This window comes from Bufo bufo, chromosome 2, assembly GCF_905171765.1.
Source record: "Bufo bufo chromosome 2, aBufBuf1.1, whole genome shotgun sequence".
Taxonomy (NCBI): Eukaryota; Metazoa; Chordata; class Amphibia; order Anura; family Bufonidae; genus Bufo; species Bufo bufo.
Window position 1 is genome coordinate 677,414,075 of NC_053390.1, and position 22,392 is coordinate 677,436,466.

Sequence of the window (22,392 nt, forward strand, 5' to 3'; positions counted from 1 at the left end):
GCAAAAAATAAGCCCTCATACAGCTATGTGACTGGAAATATAAAAAAGTTATGGCTCATGGAAAATGGGAAAGAAAAATTAGAACGAAAAAAACCTCCGGTATCCTATGGGTTAAACAGCCGTAACTAAGGGAAAAACTCAAGGAAAACAGTGGTATGTGAAGAAACTAAAGATTGCTGCAGCAGTAACTTATGCTAAAGAATTTTTTTTATGAAAACATGACAGTTACTCTTTAAGGACACACACTGCTTTGTTCTAACAAACAATACTTTTTAACTTTTACATCTATGTACTAGTGATGAGCGGCAGGTGCCATATTCGAGTTTGCGATAGTTCACAAATATTTTGCTAAATATTCGTGATATATTCGCTAATTCGAGACTTCATTATATTCGTAGAATTCTATTCTATTGCGAAAAATCGTCATTGAAATATGTGCATGTGCATTTTTTGAAGATAAAATATATTAAATCATGAAGAATATTCTAATTCAGTACTGACTAAGATATTTTAGCCTTCTCACATTGGCCCACAAGTAATGGTCCATTACCGGCCTGCTTTTAGAATATTCTTCATTATTTAATATAGTTTAAATATGCGCATTAATCGAATCGCGTAAGGGCGTTAAGCAACTTTCCTATTGGGTTAACTTGGTAAAATTGTCGAATATGTAGAATATAGCGCTATATTTGTAATGCGAATATTCATATATATATTTTTTTTTTTCATCCGAACCCATTACATTTACTATCACTAAAATGAATATTCGTTTTAATGAATATATATCAATATATTCGCAAATTATCGAAGTGCCGATATTTGCGAGAAAAATTTGCTATTAGAATATTTGCACTCAACACTACTATGTAGCTGCTTTTATTGCAATTTGCATTTTACCAGCACTATTTTGAGGTGCATATAATGGCCCAAATTACTAAATTATCTGTGCCATAAATCTGTCTAAAAAGTAGAGCAAAATGGCATAAATTGGTGCAATTTGGTACATCTAGGGCAGGGATGGCCAACCTGAGGCTATCCAGCTGTTGCAAAACTACAACTCCCAGCATGCCCAAACTACCTACAGCTATCAGCCTACAGCAGGGCATGATGGGAGTTGTAGTTTTACAACAGCTGGAGAGCCGCAGGTTGGCCATGCCTGATCTAGGGTTTCTATACTTTTTACAACATGCCCGAAGAGGGGGCAGGGCTTAATGTAAATTAGCTGGAACTTTGTTGGAAAGGGGAAGAAGTCTAAGATGTACTATTTTAAGCTAAAATTTTAGCCAATCATGGCATAAAAATCTATCTCAAATGAAGCCAACCAATAACTAGTATACAGTCAGTGAAAAGTGTCTATCCCTGCACCAAATCTTTCATCCAGCCTGAGCCCCTGTTATAAATGTGGTGTAAGTCTGCCTAAGCTTATGCCGTCTGTAGGATTTGAGTTTAGTTTTTATGGCATTAACTGATACTGCTGTTTCATTTACATTTTAATGATATATATATATACAGTTGCAAGAAAAAGTATGTGAACCCTTTGGAATGATATGGATTTCTGCACAAATTGGTCATAAAATGTGATCTGATCTTCATCTAAGTCACAACAATAGACAATCACAGTCTGCTTAAACTAATAACACACAAAGAATTAAATGTTACCATGTTTTTATTGAACACACCATGTGAACATTCACAGTGCAGGTGGAAAAAGTATGTGAACCCTTGGACTGGTTGAACCTCCTTTGGCAGCGATAACTTCAACCAAACGTTTCCTGTAGTTGCAGATCAGACGTGCACAATGGTCAGAAGTAATTCTTGACCATTCCTCTTTACAGAACTGTTTCATTTCAGCAATATTCTTGGGATGTCTGGTGTGAATCGCTTTCTTGAGGTCATGCCACAGCATTTCAATCGGGTTGAGGTCAGGACTCTGACTGGGCCGCTCCAGAAGGTGTATTTTCTTCTGTTTAAGCCATTCTGTTGTTGATTTACTTCTATGCTTTGGGTCGCTATCCTGTTGCAACACCCATCTTCTGTTGAGCTTCAGCTGGTTTACAGATGGCCTTAAGTTCTCCTGCAAAATGTCTTGATAAACTTGGGAATTCATTTTTCCTTCGATGATGGCAATCCGTCCAAGCCCTGACGCAGCAAAGCGGCTCTAAACCATGATGCCCCCACCACCATACTTCACAGTTGGGTTGAGGTTTTGATGGTGGTGTGCTGTGCCTCTTTTTCTCCACACATAGTGTTGTGTGTTTCTTCCAAACAACTCAACTTTGGTTTCATCTGTCCACAGAATATTTTGCCAGTACTGCTGTGGAACATCCAGGTGCTCTTGTGAAAACTGTAAATGTGCAGCAATGTTTTTTTTGGACAGCAGTGGCTTCCTCTGTGGTATCCTCCCATGAAATCCATTCTTGTTTAGTGTTTTTTGTATCGTAGATTCGCTAACAGGGTAGTTAGCATATGCCAGAGACTTTTGTAAGTCTTTAGCTGACACTGGAGATACTTTTATAACCCTTTCCAGATTTATGCAAGTCAACAATTCTTAATCGTAGGTCTTCGGAGAGCTCTTTTGTGCGAGGCATCATTCACATCAGGCAATGCTTCTTGTGAAAAGCAAACCCAGAACTGGGGTGTGTTTTTTTATAGGGCAGGGCAGCTGTAACCCACACCTCCAATCTCATCTCATTGATTGGACTCCAGTTGGCTGACACCTCACTCTAATTAGCTCTTGGAGATGTCATTAGTCTAGGGCAGTGATGGGCAAACTGCGGCTCTCCAGCTGTTGTAAAACTACAAATCCCATCATGCCCTGCTGTAAGCTGATAGCTGTATTGCAGACTGCGAATACTGGGAGTTGTAGTTTTACAACTGCTGGAGAGCCGCACTTTGCCCATCCCTGGTCTAGGGGTTCACATACTTTTTCCACCTGCACTGTGAATGTTTACATGGTATGTTCATTAAAAACATGGTAATATTTAATTCTTTGTGTGTTATTACTTTAAGCAGACTGTGATTGTCTATTGTTGTGACTTATGAAGATCAGATCACATTTTATGACCAATTTGTGCAGAAATCCATATAATTCCAAAGGGTTCACATACTTTTTCTTGCAACTGTGTATATATATAATTTTTTTTTACTACTTTTGGCTAATAAAAAATGTGTTGCATTTTGAGAGCCATAACCTTTTTTTTTTATTATTAACATAGCTGTATGATGGCTATGATTTATAATTTTCAATGGTACCATAGAGATGCATAGGACTTAGCGTTTACCAGGCAGGATAAATAACATGTTAATACTTTCAAGGTGCTGTATTTTTTTGTAACATATCACTTGATCGCTTATACACAGCAATACTTCTGTATTAAAATGCAATATGACTGTCAGGATCTAATGAGTTTCCTCACATTGCAGACCTGGGAGCATTTTTTAGGTCACTCCTTGGCACCCAGTAGTCAGAAGCAATGATGGGGTGACAAAGGAAACTCCCTCCCTCTGTCTAACCATTTAAATACAATGGTCGTATCTGGCTGGGAATAGAATTGTCTCATTTACTGAATATTGAACTAGAGTGTTAGCATTGTGCCCACTGCACTTCCGTGTAGTTTACGTAATTGTATAAAATCAGCCCTGTTACATATATGTCACAAGGCACAAAGAGGATAAAATAAGGCTTTGATTAGCTATGCAGTAAATAGCCTGTGCATTTTGATGTATTTTATAGCAAAAAAATTAAAGAAATCTAACATTATGTGCCTCAAAAATATTTAAAAGTATTTTTTACTTGTGATTGTGGTGTTTACATATGGTACTCTGCTGATGTTTATTAGGAATCTAATAAAGAATGCATCTCAGATTGGTTTTCCATTTACTTCTATGCAAAAACAAAAAAGTTTAAATGGCGTTTAAAGTATGCTGTTACAAGGTACATCTAGGCCCCTTTTGTTGCAGCCTAAGGGTCCATTCACACGTCCGCAATTCTGTTCCGCATTTTGCAGAACGGAATTGCGGACCCATTCATTTATATCGGGCCACACTATGTGCTGTCCGGATCCGTAAATGCGGATCCGCACTTCCGGGTCTGCAATTCCGTTCCCGAAAAAAATAGAACATGTCCTATTCTTGTCCGCAATTGCGGACAAGATTAGGCATTTTCTATTATAGTGCCGGCGAAGTGCGGTCCGCAAAATGCGGAACGCACATTGCCGGTGTCCGTGTTTTGCGGATCCGCAAAACATATACGGATGTGTGAATGCACCCTAAGGAGCAGCTGCTTGACACTGGTTTCTATAATTCAGTTAACTATTTTCACAATTTTGGCCATGACAGATGTTAAAACAAATGAACGCTTGAACATACTGCATTATAACACATATAATCAAGAAAATATTGTTCAACTAAACCAAGATAATGTTAAAGTTCCAGCTAGAAAAAACATGCTTATGAGCTAAATATAGACAATGTATTATGTATAAAAACTCCCAATTTGATTAGCAACTGAAATTACTGTCACTTGCTAATTATCCCTTTTAATTGCCAGGCTCCGAATCAATGATGTAGGGCACCCGCTCATTTTATCGAGCCACTTTTATTTACCTGTTCACTACTACTTAATGTAATGTACTTCATTGTGAATTCAGCCTTTTAGACCTCAACCCTTCACTATTGAAAATATTGGCCTTGCCTGTAGGGCTAGTTTCTGTATAAAAGAATAGAGATCAAGCAATAAAAGACAGGAAGATAGAGATAGCAGAGGGTCAAAAAGAATGAGCAAGGCCTGAAAATAAAGAGAATGAAATCTCCTAGCTGTCTATGAGTACTGAGTGTCTTAGCAACAGCCATCAGCATACAAATTGTTCTGTTGAGAATGCCATATGCACCCAGAACATTTTTCTTTTTATTACGCTGTAAGAAAATATGTATATATATATAAGAGTATGGCCACACGGTCAGATTTCCTGATGCAAGTAGAGAAAGTATAAAAGACAGATACGACTTTTTTTTTTTTTATTCACTTTTGGTTTAGCATCAGGAAACCTGACCGCGTGGCCTTACGCTGATGCTTGTTTCCAATCTTCACATTAAATGTAGTGGCATTGAAATGTAATATAAATATATAATATGTTTGCTTTGATTGTTGAATCCTTTAATGCTATAGTTCAAGGCATGGCACATGCAGATATAGAGGTAGAGGATAATTCTGCAGGTGCACTGATTGTTTTACACAATGAAAAATACACTATTAATTCAAGGACATCATTCCCCATTGCATTTACTATAGTGTAATAAATCATGAATGTATTGGTAAAATCAATTCAGCTAAAAGAGTCCATGACTATGTCCTGTCCTCTCCCTAACCGAAAGAATGTATAACAGCACGGGGCAACATTAACAATTCTGCGTGATTCACAGCTGAAAGCTCTTACAATTCCTTGCTCACTCAGTAACTCCCATTTACTAATGTCATTGCGCTTAGAATGTGTTGTAAAATGCAGAAACATTTAAATTTAATTAATTATAAAGCAACTAAATCAAAATGAATAATCCACTGTGCATTGCTTGACAAAGGTGTGCGGCTTAGTTGGAAAAAGCATGTCACAGAGAGTGGTGTAACTTAAAATGCCGAGGTGTGTGCCAAAATTGTGGCAACATTTTTGTACAGAATTTTGTCACCAAGTAAGCGAACCAATAGGTGGTATAACGTTAGACGAAAGTGTCCAGCCATGCATCAAAATTATCATCCAGCTTGAGACACCATTTTTCTCCTAATTAGAATTGCAGATTTGTCCAAAGTGGAATTGTGCATCTTTAACCAAGCCATTTTCCGGAAATGTTGTATCGGAAATAAACCTCTCTCTCTCTCTCTGCATTTAAAGGGTAAACGTTTGATGTTCTTATTATATGTATTTGAAAAAATACTGATAATATGGTCTTCTGTCATCCCAAGAGGCAACCTTAGAAGTGAAAAGTTCTCTTTAAATGGGGTTTCCAGCTCAAAATTATTATCTTTAAATATGTTTTAAATAGCAATAAGATATTCACATAAAGGCCCCTTTACACTGGCTGAGCATAGGCCAGATAATCGCTAGGAATTCTCATTAGTGATTATCTGGAGGTGTAAAGGTGCCGCTGATTACCTGATAAATGAGCAAAACGGTAACATGATCATTTGTGCAGTCACCTAAATCGCTATTTGCTTGTAGGAGATTGTGCTGTCTTAACAGCACTCTGCTGCTGCCAAACAATGATTCCATATGAGGAGGAGCAATGGCATTAGTGATCACTCCTCCCCATACTGTGGAGAAGATTGCTGCATGTAAATACAGTGGACTCCTTCACCAATGAGCAGGCAATTGTAGGGAAGGAGCATTCCTTCCCGTCAATCGTCTGCTATATCTAGCAGTGAAAAGGGGCCTTTACTCATACTCTTCAATGCCCCGGTCTTCCACTGTCATTGCTGTCTTTGTTCACAGACACTACTGATGACATGTCATCACAAGAAACACTATCCTATGTAAAGCACAAGTTAGAAGTAAAAATGTGGGGCCTGGGACCGGTTAATTGAACAGTATGGGTAACATGTATAGCTTGCTACATAAAACATATTAGAAGATATTGTTTGGGCTGGACAAACCTTAAAGGATAACTGTCACATTTAGACCCTAATTAAAATTTTCATATATGTAGTTATTAATAACATGATATTCCAGAATCAGTTACTATTAGACAGACGTACCCCATATTTAATAAGATTCAGCCCTTAGCAACCAGTCTGCATAAAACTGCAATTTCACTATTCAGTTAAGATGGCCGCCACTGCCCTCACCCTGAGGCTAATCCCGCCTGCCCTCACTAGCCAGTAACAATAGACCCCCAAAAGTGTCAGTAACCAGAGCCCTCCCCCCTAAAGGGTTAATCTCCTGCAGCACAAAGGGGTCCACATGTTGCTTTCATTTATACACTGAGCAGATGGCAGATCTCCCTTCCCTGGTCTGCGCTGCTTCAACTCTACTTCTCCAGCTCTGCTGAGTGAGGGAGCGTCTGCCAAGTTCAGGGACAGGGAGAAGTGCACACAGCCCAGGCACTGTTATCAGCTGCTGGGGAGGACCTGGCTTTAATCATTTACTTACAGTCAATGGCTGTCAGTAATGTGACCTTGCACACTGCGTGCTCCTGCGTCCTCCGTCCTACGGACCATGCCTAGCAACCCTATTTTAAGCACAGGTAAAAGTAGGCAGTACAGGGAACAAACACTGTGGAATTAAGGGGTAATTGAATACACAGTGAAAATTTGAAATAGGGCCACCAAGGTGATATTAATCCCCACAATCCAATACTTAAAAAAAAATTATTTACAAGTCTTACCTCTTTTCTTATTTTTGATTACTGGACTTGATTTGCTTGAAGAACAGGGACAATATCCATCACACTTCACAGATATTTGTTTACCCAGGATACAGGCCTGATATTCTAATTTACACTGAAATATACAGGAAAATATAATCTGCATATTACAGTTGATCATTCCATGGCAGTTTCAGACTTATTACAGTTTGTTCACTTTCAATTATGCATTATAGATCTGTAAGCCATTATCTTAGGTACCTATTTGAGATGAGCAAAGTATTGGGAATTCAAAATTTTAATTATACAAAAAAACTTGCTTCGTAACAAATTACTTTTTTCACTTTTTTTGTAAGTAGCAGGTGCAAAGACAGGGAGCTGCGATAGCGCTGCTCCCCATCATTGCACCCCTCAGATGCCGCGTTCATACATGATCGCAGCACCTGAGAGTAAAAACAGTATGAAATTTACAGAAAAAAATTCAATCATACTTACCTCCTCCACTTGCTTCTGCCGTCCGTCGCCATCTTGCTTGAAAATCTGGAGCGAAATCTTGTACGTCATCACGCCTGAAGATATTAAATCAAGATGGCGATAGGCGGCCCATCACGAGCAAATGGAGGAGGTATAATTTTTTTTTTTGCATTCTTTCAGGTTAAATCGACTCCATGAAGCACGAGGAAATTTGGCTTCACGGCAAGTCGAATTTATCCTGAAATTCAGATTGAATTCCACTTTATACAATAGCTCATCTCTAGTACCTATTCTTGTACTAGCTTGGAACAAATACTACTATATTTACTACTGTAATGGTTTCTGTATATTAAAATAATGCTGCACATTTGGACATCTTTGTTTGCTACCATTCGGAAATATGTTCATTAACTGAAAAGTCATATTACTTAGCAATATATAACAGTACTGCAAAATACCAATTGAAATTTAATGTAAGGGAAAAACTGCTGATATAAGTACACCACTGGGGTCTGCCTAGTCAGGACATAGCACCAACTTAACACTGAGTAGAGATGAGCGAATCAATTCTATGGATTCAGAATTCATCTGAAATTTTCAAAAAATTTGGGATTCTAACAAACCTGAATTTCTTGAGATTAGTTTTGAGTGAATCAGAGAGAGACTAATGCTTAATGCTCATCTGGAAAAGAGATATGCAAATCAGTTCCTCTACCAAAAGGGAAAAAAATAAATGCTTCTTTGGAAAATATAGATATGCAGTATTAGATATGCAAATCACTCTTTGTTCCCCCCCAAAAAATTAGCATCTCATTCCAGCAAACAGCTCTTTTTTCACTAATGCTGACCAGAGAGAAATAGCTTAGCTGCCAGAGAGGCCATGATTGGGGTCTGTGTGGGTACTAGTTCTCCTAATGAAGAGCGCTAAGTACGTCTGAGGAGTACTGTAGTCCAGAGAACGCTCCCCTATGTTTCTGTGAAAAATATACATAAATTAGCACATCTTATATCTGTTGGAAGGAAAGCTAATTGGGATATCTTTCCCAGAAATCTCAAAATATACAAATTAGCTTTCTTTCAGAAAGGAAAAGAAAAGCTAAGCTTTTCTAATGCCAGCAAATTTGCTAATTTGCCCATAATTTTTCTTAGAAACCCTGAGGAGCATTTCCTGGCCTACAATACTCCTCACTTATTCTCCATAAGAGGGAATAGTACCTTTCCGGACACCAACCAAGTCCTCTCAGTCTTTTCAGCTAACCTAATTCTCTCTGCTTAGACTGATTTACGCATCTCTTTTCCAGAGAAGAGTTACATGTTAGTATTTCTCTCTCTCTAATTCAGGTAGAACTAATTCAGACAGCATTGAATTTTTGGAATAATGTGGTGACTCGAATCAAGAAATTCGCTCATCACTAATACAGAGGTAATAAACCAATAAAGAGGAACTAACCAGATATATTAAGCAAGGATATTTTTGTTAGGCAACCTAGTCTTGGTACTATAAGTTGCCTTGCAGAGAGAAGCTCTGTCAGATTACCAGCAGTATCATCAGGAAATTCTTGACCATGAATTGCATGGTCAAGAATTGCTGAATGTAGACAAGTATATAATGGTTTAGGCAATTAATTACACAATTACATTTAGTGATAAAGCTGATGATAAACCAGCATTTTCATGCAAAGATTATTGTATACAAATTTGTTCGCATGTGGTCATTTACTCACCTAATTGAGGACCATTCACTGTATTTAGACAGCAATGATTTACATAAAACACTGTTTTTGTCCACATCATCAAAAGACCACACAATGTACTTTTACATTACCACAATTCAATACTGACAACTTATGATTTATTTATTCTTATAAACGATATTTCAAGCATTGATCAAATATTTTTGAGTACAATTGTTCATTTGCTAAATACATTTACAATGCACGATGTTCAGTCCAGCAGGGTTAGAAAATGATTCTAATTCATTCTGCCAGAGTCATGATAATTCTGTGGCTATGGCACCATCTAGCAGTGTTAGGTTGTATTACACTTTGTTTTTCTGTTACAAAGACTACTGCATTGTGGGTGGTGCACTGCATTGTGGGAGTGAAAAGCATTCCGGGAAAGAGAAGCCTCTAGTCTCCAGGACACATCATCAGATCTGTCCTTTTGCATATTTCCTTCTTAAACGTCACCATCCTTGTAAAAGCATACAGTATCTGGTGAGAGATCTACCTTTGTTTCAGGGATATTGTGCTATGCAGAGCTGTTCAGTTAGTTAGTCATTGTTACTCAGGGAGTTGTTACTACTGTTAGCTAGACATGTAATCTTATGTACAGACAGCCATTTTACCATATGCTTCAGTGTTAATGAAACATAGAAACATAGAATGTGTCGGCAGATAAGAACCATTTGGCCCATCTAGTCTGCCCAATATACTGAATACTATGGATAGCCCCTGGCCCTATCTTATATGAAGGATGGCCTTATGCCTATCCCATGCATGCTTAAACTCCTTCACTGTTTGCTTAAACTTCTTCACTGTAAAACACCTTCCACTTAATGCAAATGTTATAGTACATGCTATCTATACTTTATACTTATACATGCTATTTGTATTCTTAGAGTTTTACCAATCAAACAATCCTGTTTTACCAATCAAACAATCAATCACATATGTACGACTTGTTGACCAATAAACAAGTTAGACTACAAAAAACAGTCCTCTTATTTGGAATACAGTAATGGTTTATGCTGAATGTCAGACTGCACACTGTGTAAACGTGTATGAAGACAGAACACACGATTATCATCAAACATGAATCATTAGCAATCGAATTGTAATCATTATCTACTCGTCTAAATGTGCCATGAGGAACCAAAGCTCCTGCTACTGAAACAAGTGAAATTGATTCAAAAAACAATCTGTCCTCCATATTTTTGCTAGAATTGAAACCATTATGAAACCATAAGCCTATACTAGAAGACTCCTGAAATATTCTTATAATCTGTCAGTATTATCTCTCTAGCCACTTTTTTAGTGTATCATTTGCTGGCTCTTCTTCTTCTTCTCCTCTTCCTCCTGATGTTGGCATTCCTCAGGGCTCAGTACTAGGTCCTCTACTCTTCTCCCTCTACACAGCCCCCATCGGACAGACTATCAGTAGGTTTGGCTTTCGGTACCGTCTCTATGCTGACAACTAGAGATGAGAGAATTTAAGGTTATGAAATTCGTTCATGCTTTATTTACTGGTAAAAGGGTGAATTGCGTTATGGATTCCACTACCATGGACCATAACGCAATTCTATGACGGAATGCATAACGGAATGCCTTTAGAGGCATTCCGTTATTCATTCCATCATAATAGAAGTCTATGGGGTACAAATTGGATACGTCCCGTTTCCGTCTTGCAGGAGAGGACTCCCCTGCATAACGAAACAGATCTATTTTGCAGCCCATAGACTTCTATTATGCCGGAATGAATAACGGAATGCCTCTAAAGGCATTCTGTTATGCAATCCGTCATAGAATTGCGTTATGGTCCATGGTAACGGAATCCTTAACGCAATTTACCTTTTACCAGTAAACGAAGCGTGAACGAATTTCAAAATATGAAATTCGCTCATCTCTACTGACGATGCACAACTATACACTTCATTCCCTGACATCACCCCTGCTTTACTCCAAAACACCAGTAATTGTCTGGCAGCTGTCTCTAACATGTACTCTCTGTATGTAAAACTGAACCTCTCAAAAGCTGAACTTCTTGTCTTTCCCCCATCTACTAACCCACCTAAACTTGATATTTCAATTTCAATATCATAACTTCTGTGCAACATGCCCACTGTCTTGGGGCCACGTTTGACTCAGATCTTTCCTTTGTTCCCATATTCAATCACTTGCACGCTCTTGTCATCTGCACCTCAAGAATATCGCCAGAATCCACCCTTTTCTTATTGTGGAAACGGCAAAAACTCTTGTTGTTGCCTTGATTTATTCTTATCTTGACTACTGCAACGCATTACTAATCATTCTCCCTCTCACTAAACTCTCCCCCCTCCAGTCTGTCCTAAATACTGCAGCCATGCTCATCTATCCAACCGCTACACTGATGCTACTAGCCTGTGCCAGTCACTTCACTGGTTGCCCATCCACAGAATACATTTCAAACTTCTCACCCTTACCCACAAAGCTCTCCACAGTGCTGCACCTCTATACATTTCCTCCCCTTATTTCCGTCTACCACCCTACTAGTGCTCTTCGTTCTGTTAGTGACCTAAGATTAACATCCTCCATAATTTGTACCTCTCACTCCCGTCTTCAAGATTTTTCTCGAGCTGCACCTACTCTCTGGAATACCCTGCCCCAGAATATCAGGACAATTCATAACTTTTTCACCTTCAAACGTGCCTTAAAAACACATGTTTTCAGGCAGACTCAGTAAACCTCTCCCCCACAAACTCCTCTGGCCTGAACTCAATCCTCTAACAGTCCCAAACCCGAAGCAGATCGTCTGGCAGCATTCCTTTCAGTTCAATAATGGCTTGAATCCTACTTTTCACAATCAACTACCTTATGTGTCACCCCCAATTCCTCATAGATTGTAAGCTCTTGTGAGCAGGGCCCTGACTCCTAGTGTTTCAGTTGTACAGGGTGGGCCATTTATACGGATACACCTTAATAAAATGGGAATGGTTGGTGATATTAACTTCCTGTTTGTGGCACATTAGTATATGTGAGGGGGGAAACTTTTCAAGATGGGTGGTGACTATGGCGGCCATTTTGAAGTCGGCCATTTTGAATCCAACTTTTGTTTTTTCAATAGGAAGAGGGTCATGTGACACACCAAACTCATTGGGAATTTCACACGAAAAACAATGGTGTGCTTGGTTTTAATGTAACTTTATTCTTTCATGAGTTATTTACAAGTTTCTCTTTGTTTACAGCCATTGACATGTCGCCGAGGTTAACACGTGAGGAGCGGATAGAAATTGTGTTGATGTCTGGTGAATGCAGTAACCGGGTCATTGCAGCAGATTTCAATGCAAGACACCCTACAAAACCACCCATCTCCCATGCTACAGTTAGCAAACTGCTTGCTAAGTTTCGTGAAACTGTTTCAGTGTTGGATTTGCCAAAATGTGGACGCATGAAATCTGTCTCTAATGAAGAAACATCAGTGGCTGTCCTAGCTTCATTTAGCAAGAGCCCACAGCGTAGCACTCGCCGCATGTCACTGGAGAGTGGCATTAGTCGAACATCCCTTTGGCGGATATTAGCTACTCACAAATGGCACCCTTACAAACTCCAGCTACTGCAGCATCTCAACGAGGATGACCCAGATCGGCGCACTGAATTTGCAGAATGGGCAAAACAAAAATTGGAACAGGACCCTCAGTTTACGCAGAAGATTTTGTTCAGTGATCAAGCCAACTTTTATGTGAATGGTGAAGTTAACAAACAAAACCACCGCTATTGGTCTGACACTAACCCACATTGGATAGATCCCTCCAAGACTGTTGGAACAAAAAAAATTGATGGTATGGTGTGGTATATGGGGTACAAAGATAGTGGGGCCATTCTTCATCAATGGAAACCTCAAGGCCACTGGATATGCGAAATTGCTACATGATGATGTGTTTCCCTCTTTATGCACTGAAGCTGGCACGTTCCCTGAGTTTTTCCAGCAAGATGGTGCACCACCACATTATGGGTGTCAGGTCCGAGCTTTCCTAGATGAACAGTTTCCTGGAAAGTGGATTGGTCATCGTGGGCCAGTTGAATGGCCCCCAAGGTCTCCCGATCTGACCCCCTTAGACTTTTATCTTTGGGGTCATCTGAAGGCAATTGTCTATGCTGTGAAGATACGAGATGTGCAGCACCTGAAACTATGGATACTGGAAGCCTGTGCTAGCATTTCTCCTGCAGTGTTGCTATCAGTGTGTGAAGAGTGGGAGAAGAGGGTTGCATTGACAATCCAACACAATGGGCAGCATATTGAACACATTTTATAAGTGGTCAGAAACTTGTAAATAACTCATGAAAGAATAAAGTTACTTTAAAATCAAGCACACCATTGTTTTTCTTGTGGAAGTCCCAATAAGTTTGATGTGTCACATGACCATCTTCCTATTGGATTCAAAATGGCCAACTTCAAAATGACCGCCATGGTCACCACCCATCTTGAAAAGCTTCCCCCCTCACATATACTAATGTGCCACAAACAGGAAGTTAATATCACCAACCATTCCCATTTTATTAAGGTGTATCCATATAAATGGCCCACCCTGTATATTAGCCAGTGACTTTTGTTTTGTACATGAACTCTATGAGTTTGTAAAGCGCTGCGGAATATGGTGGCGCTATATAAATACATTTTATTATTCTAGTATTAAAGGGTTGTGGGAGAAAATAAAAAGCCCTGCGATAGTCAAAAAAAGAAAAATCATCTTATACTTACCACTTTCTCCAGTACAATTCTCTGCAGCACTGATCTAGTTTTCCTGCCCCTGCTTGTTTGCAAACTAGAGCGTAGATGATGTGCCAGTATCTAATGTTGAGGATGGTGATTGGCAGCAGAGAGGCTGCAAGGATCACGTGCCGTACACCTGCACATCTCTGTGTACATCACTAAAACTGCACATCACTGTATAAGTCACTGACACTGTGTTGTGCAAGTGTAGCAACATCACCTCTGGCTACAGCAAATCAATGCATTAGACCACTGAGAACAGGGATCGGCTGCAGCAGTCACATGCCATAAAACAGTGCTGGCACATCAGGAGAACCAGGCCAGTTCAGCAGAGAATGGTGCTGGAGAAAGTAGAATATAACATGATTTTTTATTTTTTTTGCAGGGCTTTTTCAACATTTTTAATTATCTCAGACAAACAGACAACCTCTTTAACCATATGTCAAAGCAACAGCTTTTTGTACCTTTTGATCAGAAAAAGACAAGTGTTCAGGGTTAAGGGGATTTGAATTTTTTGCTCAATTTCTACTCACATAGTAGTTTTAGAAGTGTATCTGAATGAGTCCATCAAGTCCATCAGCTAACATATTTTTTTTTAAAACAAATTGTTTCAAACTACCGGTATCGAGTTTGAGTTAGCATATGATCACAAATCTATTTTTTTATCTATATTAGAGATGAGTGAACTTATAGAAATGAATTTCATGTTCAATTTATCAAATTAATCAATTCGTCATGATTTGAAGTTGCTCCAATTGCCCTGAAAATTGGTATATAACAAACTCTAATCTCCTACGACTCAGATTTTGTTAAGGAAAAGATCTCTTTTTGATAATTTTAATAATTTTTATTTGCTTTTTGCTTTTTCATTCCCCACTCTCTATGCAACTCTCTACAGCAATAACAAATAACGTCAAAGTGACACTGACATATATAATTATAGATAAATGCATGTTTGACGGTGTTAACAAACACACTGCCCAGTCGCATGTGTTATGTGTAAGATCCTCACCTGCTTTGCACTCCAGGGGAACCAAGAGGGGTCCTCGTGGAGTTGCGGGACAGGTTATGCGTGTCTCTGATGCACCAGCGCTGACCCCTTTGCGAACCAGTGCGGGGATGCGTTCGCGTGGACATCGGAGGGGAGGACCGTCGGAGTCCCGGGGACAGAGTGGCCAGGCGAGTGACAAGACGCCGCGGCCAGGGTTGTCTCCGGTGTCTCCTGCGACTTCCGTTTCCGCATCTGGGTCCACGCGCTCGCATACTCGCGCTGAGTCAATCATGCGTCCGTGCGTACGCACGAGGGCAGGTTCGCAAAGGGATACACGGTCGCGAGTACGCGCTTCTTATGCGCTTCGTCGACCAGTGGCGCATAATATACTGACTCACAAGAGCAAAGTGGATTAGGGAGCCAGCCATGGGTTAATCAACTTGTGCTTGCCTTAGGCCATGTACTCAGGTGCAGGGCAATTTGTTCACCTATGGTAGTGGACACTTGGCACCCTGGGATTGGTCAGCAGGCATTTAAAAGGAGGTCTCTCAGGGTGATCAGTGCCCACTGTTATTTTCCCTCAACCAGGTATAGGTCACAACTGCTAGTGACTGAAGACTGCCAGGAACTTTGTCCTTTGCAACGGACCCAAGATCTGGAGTGACTCGACTGCCAAGTGCACAGCATCATTCAGCACAGGTTGGGACTATTCCTGGAATCTCCTTGCCTGGTTTTTGTTATTATTCTTTGTTACCAGCAAGTGTCCTGGACGTTTATGTTTCTGGTGAATAAACACCTTTTTGCTTTCATCACTGGTCTGTTTGTTGGTGCCTTGCATTACAGAACAGTGGGCCCAACTAACAGTTGCCATGGACAATATCCAGCAGCAGCTGAGTGAATTAACGGGAGCCGTTAACCTGCTGTTCCAACGACGCCCAAATATACCAGCAGCCGCTGCAGCGCAAATCCAAGAGCAACTGACAACTGTGATGGAGGAGGTTCAGCAGCTTATCCAGGGAGCCTCAGCACTACCCATCACTATCGCAAGGCATCAAACAGAACCTAAGATCCCTCTGCCTGACCCCTTCACAGGAGAGCGTCAGGAGTTCTTAAACTTCAGGGACTCCTGTCTCCTTTATTTCCAGTTGCGTCCGATGGCTTCTGGCACTCTCAGGCAGAGAATTGGGATTGTAATGTCACTGCTACGTGGAGACCCCCAACGTTGGGCATTTAATTTGCCTCAAGACCATACAGCTTTTTCGTCAGTGGACGCCTTCTTCGAGGCTATGGCTGTGATTTACGATGACCCGGATCGTACTCGCACCGCAGAGACCAATCTTGAGCATATTCAACAAGGCCGCCGCCCAGCTGAAGAATACGCTGCAGAATTCAGGCGATGGGCAGCTTTCACCACCTGGGGCGACGCAGCCCTACGCCATCGCTTCCGTTTGGGACTTTCGGATGCGGTCCGGGATCTTCTTTTGGCCTTGCCTACCCCCTTCTCATTGGAAATGGCTATCTCTCAGGCAATCGATGCCGACAGGCGAATCCGTGAGAGGCGAGTGGAACGGTCGTCTCGGTTTTCATCCTCTCGACCACATCCAGGGCCTCTTAAATCGGCCGAAGAGCCAATGGAGGTTGGATCCTCCCATCTCACACAGGCAGAACGAGCTCGTCGCCAACAGAAAGGCCTGTGCCTATTTTGCGGAAAGTCTGGACACCTCGTTAAAACCTGTCCCCTCCTGCCGGCGGGAAACGAATGAACCTAGGGGGCATAGAGGAGAACCCCCTAGGTGCTATTATCCCTCCTCCAAGCCGGGTGATGGTATCCATATCCTTACGGTGGCAAGACAAGGTCCATGAGTTTTCAGCACTAATCGATTCTGGGGCCGCTGGGAATTTTGTGGACTCAACCTTGGTTCGTCGACTTGGCATCCCGTTGATCCAGCCGAAAACCACCATGTCAGTGACCGCGATTGATGGTTCCCCTCTTCAAGATGGTCGTGCAGTGTGGATGACTCCGGGAATACAGGTAACGGTGGGGGCTGATCATCGGGAGACCTTAAGCCTTTTTGTCCTTGACATGCCATCCACTCCCGTGATTTTGGGTCTCCCTTGGTTAAGGCTCCATAATCCAGTAGTGGACTGGCGCTCGGGTCTTATTTGTCAGTGGAGTACGGAATGCCTTACTAAGTGCATTCGTCCCGACCTGTCACTAGCCTCCATGGAAGTATTAAGTACTTTACCACAGCAGTATCATAATTTCCGAGATGTGTTCAGTCCTCAGGGGGCTGATGTGTTACCTCCCCACAGGTCATATGATTGTCCTATAGACCTGTTGCCAGGTACCATGCCACCACGAGGGCATCTTTATAATCTCACTGGGCCTGAGGTTCAGGCTCAGCGGGAGTATATTAAAGAGAACCTTGAGAAGAATTTCATTCGTCCATCCACTTCCCCTGCTGGAGCTGGATTCTTCTTTGTGGAGAAGAAGGATGGAGGCTTGAGACCTTGCATCGATTATCGTGCCCTTAATCGTATTACGGTGAAGAATCGGTATCCACTGCCTCTGATTGATGATCTGTTTTCTCAGGTGGCAGGGGCCCGAGTCTTCACCAAACTCGATTTAAGGGGTGCTTATAATTTAGTTCGCATTAGAGAGGGTGACGAATGGAAGACCGCATTTAATACCAGAGACGGGCATTACGAGTATCTCGCGATGCCTTTCGGTCTCTGTAATGCTCCTGCGGTCTTCCAGGAGTTCATCAACGATGTTCTCAGAGATTTCTTGGATAGATGTGTTGTTGTCTATCTAGATGACATACTAATCTACTCTTCGGATCTGGTCTCTCATCGGAGACACGTGTGTCAGGTTTTCCAGAAGCTGAGGGAGAACCGCCTCTATGCCAAACTTGAGAAGTGTCTGTTTGAGGTGAAAGAATTACCTTTCCTGGGGTACATTATCTCAGAAAAGGGATTGGCTATGGACCCATCCAAACTTTCTGCTGTTTTGGATTGGCCTCAGCCTAAGGATCTTAAGGGGTTGCAGCGTTTCTTAGGCTTTGCCAACTTCTACCGCAAGTTTATTAAGAATTTTTCTGCGATAGTAGTACCTCTCACCAACCTCACTAAGAAGGGAGCTAATCCTTCTAAGTGGACGAGAGAGGCAGTCAGAGCCTTTGAGACGCTGAAACAGGCCTTTTGCACGGCACCAATTCTTACTCATCCAGACACCTCCAGACCTTTTGTTCTCGAGGTCGATGCCTCAGAGGTCGGTGTAGGGGCAGTTCTCTCACAGTATTCTGGGGACCCTGAGAGGTTACATCCCTGTGCCTTCTTCTCTCGGAAGCTCTCTCCAGCCGAGTGTAATTATGATATCGGCAATAGAGAGCTTCTGGGAGTAAAATTGGCTTTTCAAGAGTGGAGACATTGGCTAGAGGGTGCAGAACATCCCATCACGGTTTACACTGACCACAAAAATTTGGAGTACCTAGAGAGTGCCAAAAGACTCAACTCCCGACAAGCCCGGTGGGCATTGTTTTTCACCCGCTTCAATTTCCGCCTCACTTATAAACCAGGTTCCAAAAACGTGAAGGCAGATGCCCTGTCCCGCTGCTTCCCTGAGGTTGCTTCCGTCCTGGACTCTGAGCCAGAAACCATTCTCCCAACTAAATGTTTTCTTGCTGCCCTGGGGGCCGCAGAAGTAATGGAGGACTTGTCCTCTCTTCTTGAGCCTTCACAGGCAGAGAGTCCACCTGACAAACCCGAGGGTCGATGGTTTGTACCCATTAACCTTCGATTGAAGGTCATCCAACAGCTTCATGACTCAAAGTCTGCCGGGCATTTGGGTGTTAAGAAAACACTTGCCCTTGTTAAACGTCACGTGTGGTGGCCCAACATGTCCGTGGATGTTAAGGCCTATATCCAGGCATGTACTGTTTGTGCCAGATGTAAACCGTCCCGGTCTGCCCCTTCTGGGACTTTACTCCCACTGCCAATTCCCCAGGCTCCATGGACTCACATTTCCATGGATTTCATCACAGATTTGCCAAGGTCCTCTGGAAGTACGGTAATCTGGGTAGTGGTGGACCGTTTTAGTAAAATGGCCCATTTTATCCCACTCCCTGGATTGCCCTCGGCCAGAGAATTGGCAGATCTGTTCTTGAATCATGTCTTTCGATTACACGGAGCGCCGGATGACATTGTTTCAGACAGAGGAGTGCAATTCATCTCTCGCTTCTGGCGTTCTTTCTGCTCCCGATTGGGTATTAATTTGTCTTTTTCTTCTGGTTTTCACCCAGAGACCAACGGTCAGACGGAAAGGACTAACCAGACCCTGGAGCAATATCTCCGGTGCTTGGTGTCAGACTGCCAGGAGGAATGGGCAGCGTATCTACCCTTTGCGGAGGTGGCTTATAACAACTCTGAGCATGCTTCCACTAAGATGTCTCCGTTCAGGTGCGTGGGGGGCAGGGATCCAAGACTCTCTCCTTTGGCCGGACCCTCCACTGACTCACCGGTGGTGGATCAATGGTTCGAGGATAGACGTCCCATTTGGTCGTCGGCCCAGCGGAATCTCCGCAGTGCGGTGGCGCAACAGAAGAAATTTGCTGATCGTCATCGCACCGTAGAGCAAAAGTTTAAGGTGGGAGATCAGGTGTGGGTCTCCACCCGGAACATTCCGCTGCGTCAGCCATCTTCCAAGTTGGGTCCTCGATTCAATGGCCCATACCCAGTGACACAAAAGATCAACCGAGTTACGTACAAGGTTGCTCTTCCACCGTCGATCCGAGGAGTGAACACCTTTCATGTTTCACTTCTCAAATCGGCAGCCGACTCCGCTCCCTTCATTCAGACCCCATCCCCGCTGGAGGTCCAAGGGGTACCGGAGTTCGAGGTGAACAGAATTTTGGACTCTCGTTTTGTCCAAAGGTCTCTTCAATACTTGGTGGACTGGAAGGGTTTTGGTCCAGAGGAGAGATGTTGGATACCTGCTCGCCAGGTGCATGCGGATGAGTTGGTGGCAGCCTTTCACCGGGATAATCCGGGGAAAGCTTGCTTGGAGTCTTCAGAGCCGCCTCCTCGAGGGGGGGGTAATGTAAGATCCTCACCTGCTTTGCACTCCAGGGGAACCAAGAGGGGTCCTCGTGGAGTTGCGGGACAGGTTATGCGTGTCTCTGATGCACCAGCGCTGACCCCTTTGCGAACCAGTGCGGGGATGCGTTCGCGTGGACATCGGAGGGGAGGACCGTCGGAGTCCCGGGGACAGAGTGGCCAGGCGAGTGACAAGACGCCGCGGCCAGGGTTGTCTCCGGTGTCTCCTGCGACTTCCGTTTCCGCATCTGGGTCCACGCGCTCGCATACTCGCGCTGAGTCAATCATGCGTCCGTGCGTACGCACGAGGGCAGGTTCGCAAAGGGATACACGGTCGCGAGTACGCGCTTCTTATGCGCTTCGTCGACCAGTGGCGCATAATATACTGACTCACAAGAGCAAAGTGGATTAGGGAGCCAGCCATGGGTTAATCAACTTGTGATTGCCTTAGGCCATGTACTCAGGTGCAGGGCAATTTGTTCACCTATGGTAGTGGACACTTGGCACCCTGGGATTGGTCAGCAGGCATTTAAAAGGAGGTCTCTCAGGGTGATCAGTGCCCACTGTTATTTTCCCTCAACCAGGTATAGGTCACAACTGCTAGTGACTGAAGACTGCCAGGAACTTTGTCCTTTGCAACGGACCCAAGATCTGGAGTGACTCGACTGCCAAGTGCACAGCATCATTCAGCACAGGTTGGGACTATTCCTGGAATCTCCTTGCCTGGTTTTTGTTATTATTCTTTGTTACCAGCAAGTGTCCTGGACGTTTATGTTTCTGGTGAATAAACACCTTTTTGCTTTCATCACTGGTCTGTTTGTTGGTGCCTTGCATTACATTATGATTTTTCATATTAGAAAGCTTCTAAAAAATTGTCCCAGACCTCAATGGAGGCAGATCCCTGCCCCATTTATATACACATATGTTAATGTCAGAAGAAAAAGTGGCTTGTTCTGCACAAACTTCCAAAAATGATGCATTAATGGGGGAAGAATGCCTGCCTGTATTTATACATGCACAAGTGTTAATTGTCAGAAAAAAGAGTAGCTTGGCCTGAACAAGGTTGGGAACATTCTCCCTTTTAATTGTGAACCCAGTAGCTGTAAAGTGTGGAAGTGAAAGGATAGGATAATCATGGCCTATGGCAATAGCAGCAGCACAGCAAGGAACAGACATGGCAGTAGATGTGTGTAGTAGTACTAGTAGTGGCAACTGTGTGGCGGTAATGGTAGCGGCAGTAGGGGTAATGGAAGTGGCAGTAAGTTATTAGTAGCAGTAAATAGCAGTTGCTGCAGCAGCAGCCATATGGTATGAAACATGATGGTAGGCAGGCAGACAGCACAGTAGTATGATGAAATAATTGTCTGTTTGGGTGTCAAAACCCCCACTGCTCTGCTGAAAAACCTCTCTGAGATGAAATTGGAGGCTGGGCAAGAGAAAACGGAGAAATCATACTGGGCCAGTTCGGGCCACTGTTCCAGTCTGTCTGCCCAGAAGACCATAAAGTCAGGGAAGAAGAGTTCAGATTATACTTAACCTGGGGGTTGAAGCTGTAGGTCTCTGTTAGCTATTCTGCCTCAGCCTGGCATGGCACATTGAAAAATTTGTCATTTTTTGGGGATACATAAAAAAGCAAGCTTACAGCTCGCCATTCTGGCCAGTGTGCCAAAGGATCCAGTTCTTTCCGGCTCTGTCCCCCCACTGAGATGATTGGGTGTCATGGCCCTATGTCATCGCATCATCATCATTAGCGATGAGCGAAGTTATAAAAACTTTGATTCAGCTACCGAATTTCACAGAGTTTTGATTTGTGACAAATTACTTCATCATGAAGCGCATTCCTTTCTATGTAGCAGGTGTAATGATGGGAAATGGAAATCGCACCGTCCCTCGTCACTGAACCCCTCAGATACCACGTTGATTGTTGCATCTGATGCTACAATATGAGGCCTTTCAGAAGTTAATCAGGTTAAAAAATACAACTTGATTAAAAACACTGCATGAAATCTTGC

At 42.5% G+C, this 22,392-nt stretch overlaps 1 protein-coding gene across 3 annotated transcripts in view; it reads right to left on the reverse strand.

Moving 5' to 3' along the window:
• Positions 1–22,392, reverse strand: part of SPOCK3 (SPARC (osteonectin), cwcv and kazal like domains proteoglycan 3) — a 594,136-nt gene that overhangs the window by 108,281 nt on the left and 463,463 nt on the right. For all 3 annotated transcript variants that reach the window (XM_040418639.1, XM_040418640.1, XM_040418641.1), the window contains exon 6: positions 7,375–7,489. In XM_040418639.1, coding sequence (XP_040274573.1) covers positions 7,375–7,489 — 115 coding nt within the window. The remainder of the gene's footprint in view (positions 1–7,374; positions 7,490–22,392) is intronic.